This window comes from Stegostoma tigrinum, chromosome 8 (genome assembly GCF_030684315.1).
Source record: "Stegostoma tigrinum isolate sSteTig4 chromosome 8, sSteTig4.hap1, whole genome shotgun sequence".
NCBI lineage: Eukaryota > Metazoa > Chordata > Chondrichthyes > Orectolobiformes > Stegostomatidae > Stegostoma > Stegostoma tigrinum.
Window position 1 is genome coordinate 41,449,413 of NC_081361.1, and position 5,975 is coordinate 41,455,387.

At 39.5% G+C, this 5,975-nt stretch overlaps 1 protein-coding gene across 2 annotated transcripts; it reads left to right on the forward strand.

Annotated features, from left to right (window-relative positions):
- Positions 1 to 262: 262 nt before the first annotated feature.
- Positions 263 to 3,775, forward strand: LOC125456494 (low-density lipoprotein receptor class A domain-containing protein 1-like). 2 transcript variants are annotated; one of them, XM_048539647.1, is made up of 4 exons: positions 263 to 329; positions 437 to 497; positions 618 to 767; positions 2,265 to 3,406. In XM_048539647.1, exons 1-4 carry the CDS (start codon positions 291 to 293, stop codon positions 2,432 to 2,434), a joined length of 420 nt encoding a protein of 139 aa, XP_048395604.1. In that variant the 5' UTR covers positions 263 to 290; the 3' UTR covers positions 2,435 to 3,406. The 2 variants fall into 2 exon arrangements, with proteins under 2 accessions (XP_048395604.1, XP_048395603.1); XM_048539646.1 differs by lacking the exon at positions 618 to 767 and having other exon boundaries at positions 3,292 to 3,775.
- Positions 3,776 to 5,975: the final 2,200 nt, after the last annotated feature.

Genomic DNA, 5,975 nt, shown 5'->3' on the forward strand with positions numbered 1-5,975 from the left:
CTATCTTTATTCTTAAATCTTGGTAGTTCTATTTCTATTATACTTTGGAGCATTGTTGGCAGATGTTGGAGGCTCATGATTTATGTTCTGGTGCACTGAACAACATTTACAATATTGACTTTGGTGAAGTCTTGGCACAAACTACGTCCATCCACTTTATTTATCTATGTTTTACTTAGTAACTAAGTAACAGATTTGCATTGAAAGAACCTGACATCACTGGATCATTCCTGCAAAACAAAATCTTCCCAGAAATAAAGACTCTGGTTGCGCAGCAGAAACTGGCAAGAATGAAACTTAATAAGACGTACCCAGAAAATATCAGTGTGGTATGAAAGAGAATTGACACCTTTTTTAATATTACAAAGTTCAATGGAGGATAGTACACGCTTTACTAATGTTACTCTTTTTGGTTTTCCATTCCATCAACACATAGCTAAGTTTTGATGCTGATTCTTCTGGTTCACTTTCCATGATATCAAACAACAGCAAGAAAGGTAAATGTGGGGATTGGGAAGTGTGGGCTGCGCAAATTTTTGTTGCACACTGTAACTTGAATGGATGGATTTTGTAGGAGGATGTGCAATGATTTTGTTTTCCCTTCGCCCTCCCACCAGATTGCTGGGATTGCAGTCAGAGTGACGCATCTTATTGCTGGTGTTCCAAGCAGTGCTACTGGATCTCTGTTGTTGTGATGCTGTTACTGGGAGTTACTGTTGCTGCTCTGGCATGTGCTATAATCTTTGGCATCCCGAAAAATATTCCAGGTTGGATTCATGAGACTTGGCTCTCCAATTTGTGTCCATATCAGTTGTCTGGGGATTAAGCAATATTAAAAATAGTAGACTTTTTAAAAATTTGAGCTGTATCTATAAACTATGTTGTGTTTTAACTATATCCTTGTGGTCTCTTAACTGATAAAGAAGTCCCTGCTCTCAATACTGGCAATATCCTGTTTGGCATGGTGAGTTTCTGGTGATTTTACACGTGTTTTATTAATATGTTGCCCTTGAATGTTGTTCTTTGTATTTGAATCCAGCAGGAACGTAAATTAGCCTAAATAGGATAAACTACAACAGTAGGGCACCTCTTTGTAATTTCTATTGAGTGCTGCTCACAGGAATTGTGTGCCAAAGGCTAATCAAAGGAGATTTGAAAACTAAGGTCAATCAGTTCTTCAATCGGTTGAAGGACTCATTTCCTGGAAATCGTACTTTTCTTTATGATGCTAAAAAATGCCATTTTCCACCTGCAGATTAATAATTGATTACACTGTTTGTACAAATTCAAAAGATTTTGCTTTCAGGCTATGTTAACTTGCATGAAAACCTGAATGTAATTTATAATCTCAAATCAGAAGCCCAAGTCTGATTGTGATCCAATTAGGAATCTGTAGCTTTTTATTTTGAAAAGGGAAGGAAGTTGAAATTTTGGGTACTTTGGTAAATAAACAAAGCTTTTAGATTCTACTAATTTGAACAACTGATATGAATTGTACTACAGTCAAAAAAGTAAAATCTACAGTATGTGCCTTTTGTATCTGACATCCAGAGTAAACACATTAAACATGAATTAACAGGCAAATTGATGTGAAGGACTCACCATTTTGACATATTAAATGGCAGATTTAACCAGAATTTCTCAATGTCATGGACATTCTCCCTCACATGTAGCTTCAAATCTTTCAAAGATTAATCCTTTGATTTTCCTCAAAAGCCACTCAGTCTCAGACTGCTCACTTCCTGATGGTTTGGGCTATGTCTCAATGAATTCATGAAGCTGTGCCTCGGCCAATCCCTTGGCACAATTCCCTCCCGCTTCCATGGACAACCAGGTTTATTAAACCAGGGCTGCCCCAGTTTTCTTCAAACTCCAATTTCTTGGCTGCACTAAGTTGTAATTAGCTCTCTGGGCTGCTTCTGAGCTCTAACCTTCAGCATAAAAAGTGACCTTCTGAGGCCTTTAAGCCGCCTTGTGGTTTTTGAGTCAATTTTCACTGCCTAGAGCTTCTGTTCTGCTTCCCCTGGGCTGGGTAGGGGAGATGGAAGAGGCCTCGATTGAAGGGAAGCTTTTAAAAATCTACAAGAAGTAAGAGTGAAGTGCAATAGAGTAATAGTCTAACAGGAAAGAAAATGAATACAGCAGAAACTTGAGTCACAGGAAGGTCATGGTAAAGTTCAAGGCTCTTTTTTTAAAATGCTGTGTGCAGGACAAGTGGTGGTTGGAGGATCAAATGGTGCTATAACGCCATGTAACTTTTCCAGACAGAGTTTGTATAACTGCAAACAATCAGTCAGGATTCCAGTGTGATGACCATGTCACCTGTTTGCAATCATCTCAAGTTTGCCACAGGATCGAGGATTGTTTGGAGAGTGCTCATGAATCTGCAATGTGCAGTAGGTATTGTTATGATAGATTTTCCTCTTGCATTTAATTTCCTTTTTAACTGACTTTAAGCTGATGCCCCACTCTTTCACTAGGTGATGTGCCACACAATCTACCAAGCTATCTTGTGTTTACATGTGGCAATCCTAATTCATGGATTTATACTGATCAAGTGTGTAATGGATTTAACAACTGTGGAGATTGCTCGGATGAATCGGGACCACGTGAGCATTAATCCTTAGAATCTAAATTCAAATACAGACTTTTTCATTGCTTTATCCAACCTAGGGTTTTTAAAAGTGCTTTGAGATTGTTGCAAAATTGTGAAAGTGGTTATACAATATTTCTGGCACATTAAAATCTCCCTTTATCACCAGTTCCACACAGTTGGAAAGGGACAACATCTGCAGATATCATGATCTGCTGTTTGAGGTCACTGCACTTTTGCTGGGGAAGGTATATGTAGAATATGACAATAAGATCCTTAGTTAGATTGAGTAACTGAACCTACTAGCAGCTACAGAATATATTTGCTTCTGCTCGTCGTGCCCTTGGGGTGCTGCATCTAGAGCTGCTAGTTGGTTGTCAGTCTGGAATGTGTGGAGAAAGCATAGTTGTCTCAACTACAGTCCAATACAGAAAAGAAGCCATGTATTTGGGGTGGGATTCGGGAAGACAAGGAGAAGAACTTGTTCCTTTTTTTTAATGGGGTATCTAATCATGCTTGTCCAAGCCATACAATATCCAATCAGAAGTATTCAATACTGTATTAGTTCTCAAACATAACATCTTTTTCTACACCCTAAATGTCACATGACTATCTGCATTATATTTTCTATATTAAGTAAAATTTAAAATATGGATGATGTCAAACTATTACTACGTTGGATCTAATTTTAATTTCAGTGTCCAACTGTCTTCCATGTGGGCCAAAGTACTGGAGCTGCAAGTCTGTTATTTCTCAGTACTGTGACTGCATTCCGAGAGAGCTGTGCAGAGATAATGTACAACACTGTGTGGATTGGTCAGATGAGTACATCTGTCCTGCAAACTAATACCAGAAGTGGGAAGGAGTAACGCAACACTCAGTAACATAATCCCATATTACTTCACCAGGACAGCAGATTTCTGTTTTGTGGCTCTACAAAATGCATCTTTTGACCTGCAAATAGCTTTGGAAATTGCAGCATTTCACTGCAGGATGCAAGTGTCCATCCTACTTGCTTGTGAAAAGGTTATTCAGTATTGTCTATTAAAATGCTATCCATGTTCAAAAACTCCAGTGTAACAAGAATCAGTGTTAATTAAACTGTATTGATTGTTGCTTTTCCCTTTTGTTGCTGTATTTAAATTGCATGTTCTGTGCTTGCTGCTTTTTTTGTACTGTCAAACTCACTCAAAATAAGTTTTCTTTACATATCTTTTGATGAAAAAGAGCTTCTTTAAAGAAAATTTGATGTTTTGAGAATATAACCTAATGTAAAGTTGGCATTAATCCTGAAAAATTCCTTGGGTAAACATTTAAAATAGTGACAAGCCTCCAGGCCTGCCCAGCTTAAGGGCTGAACTCCCAACACCGTCTTCTCTCCCTAACACAGGGAAATGTCTGAGATTGCTTCCAGTCCACATAACACAGCTGAGAAACTAGCTGTACAGATTAGGCCCTAATTTAGCCATGTCACAGGCTCTTGTTTACCCTGCATTTGTACCACCAGAGTCACATGTTCCACACAATTTTCTTGGGGGACAATATTCAATATCCAGCCCAGCCTGACTTGAGTAGGGAGAACAGTAGCTTCTGTGCACCTTTGCTGCTTTTAACCTTGACCTTGGTACAATGCCTGCAACTTAAATGTATGGAAGTAAACAGCTTTTTAGTCCATTTGTGTCTGAGTCAGCTCCTTTTTAAATAGAAATACCTTTAAAAACATTTGTTTTCATCCTGCCTTCTTGAGAGTTACATCTGTGTCCTCCTATTACTGGCCTTTCTGGCACTGGAAACTCTTGACGTTCTTTGCAGGTGAAAAAATGTTCAAAACTACAGTCTAAAAGAAAAATTTAAACTAGGTGGGTCTGGGATTCCAATGGCTTGGATCCCTTGCGGTAGCTTTGACTTTCCTTGGGTCTACTGCTCCCTGCATTCCAGCACTTTAAAGCACATTATTTGTAAAACATTGTAAGTATCAAGCCAGTTCTCTCTCTCTCTCTCTCTTTGTTTCTTCAGCTTTCAGCTGAAGTGGGTCACTTTTAGTCATAGAACTATACAGCATGGAAATCCAACTTGTCCATGCCAACCCAGGTTTCCTAAATTAGTTAGCTCCATTTGGCCCATATCCCTTTTAAACCCTTTCTATTCATAAGTCCAGCAAGATGTCTCTTAAAATGTTGTAATTACCAGCCTCCACCATTTCTTGTGACTGATCATTACATACGTGCACTACCCTCTGCGTGGAAGTTGCCCCTTAGGTCCCTTAAATTTCTCCCTCTCACGTTAAACCTATGCCTCCTGGTTCTCTCTGCCTCCTGGTTCTCTATGCCTCCCCACCCCAGGGAAAAGCCTTTGGGTATTCACCCTATCCATGCCTCATGATTTTTATAAACCTCAAAAGGGTCATTCCCTCACTGTCTGACGCTCTAGGGGAAAGTAGCCCAAGTCTATTCAGCCTCTCCGTATAGCTCAAACCCTCTGACCCTAGCAACATACTTAAATCTTTTCTGAACCCTTTAAAGTTTCACAACATCCTTCATTCGGCAAGGAGGTCAGAATTGAAAACTACTCCAAAAGTAGCCTAACCAATGTCCAGTACACCACAACATGACTTCTCCATTCCTATACACAATGCAATGACAAAGGCAAGCATACCAAATGTCACCTTCACCACACTGTCTACCTGTGACTCTGCTTTCAAGGAACTATGAACCTGCACTCCACAGTCTCTAATTCAGCAACACTTCCCCAGGGACCTTACCATTAAGTATTCAAGTCCTGCCCTTGTACAAAGCAAATAACTGTTTGTGGGCCTTCAGTCCCAGATCTCTGAACTACTAATTGCACGCTAGCTTCTTTTGTACCCTTTGCAGGTCCTCTGAATTCCCTGGACCCAGACTACATAATTATTCTACTACACTATGTCTTCCTTGAACCCAGCCCTCGAACCTGATAGTGGCGCTAACAACAGCCTGCTTTTCTTTCTCTTGCAATAGGTCCTGCTCTAGTGCTAGGCAGAATTAAATGCAATATTTTGGAAGTCAAATTAGGTTGTCTGGACTGTCTGTACCTCCTTAATATACAAACATTGTCACTACACCAGTTTTGCTTGGTTAACTTTCAATGAACTTGGATTCACTCTGTTTCTTCTTAATAATATTGCAAAGACTGCCCTGACAGAGATCCAATTCCTCTGTTTCCCCCATCTTGCCTCTGTCTGTAGATGTAAAACCTCAATGGGCATGTCATTCTCAGACTGCTGCTAGACTTCTCGGGAGATTATTTGTACTAAATGAAGTTTAACCTCAGTGCTTGCAGCTCTTACATTTAAAGAAAGAATAGTAATTGAGGTACTGTCAGGAAATCTCATGATCTAAAAATA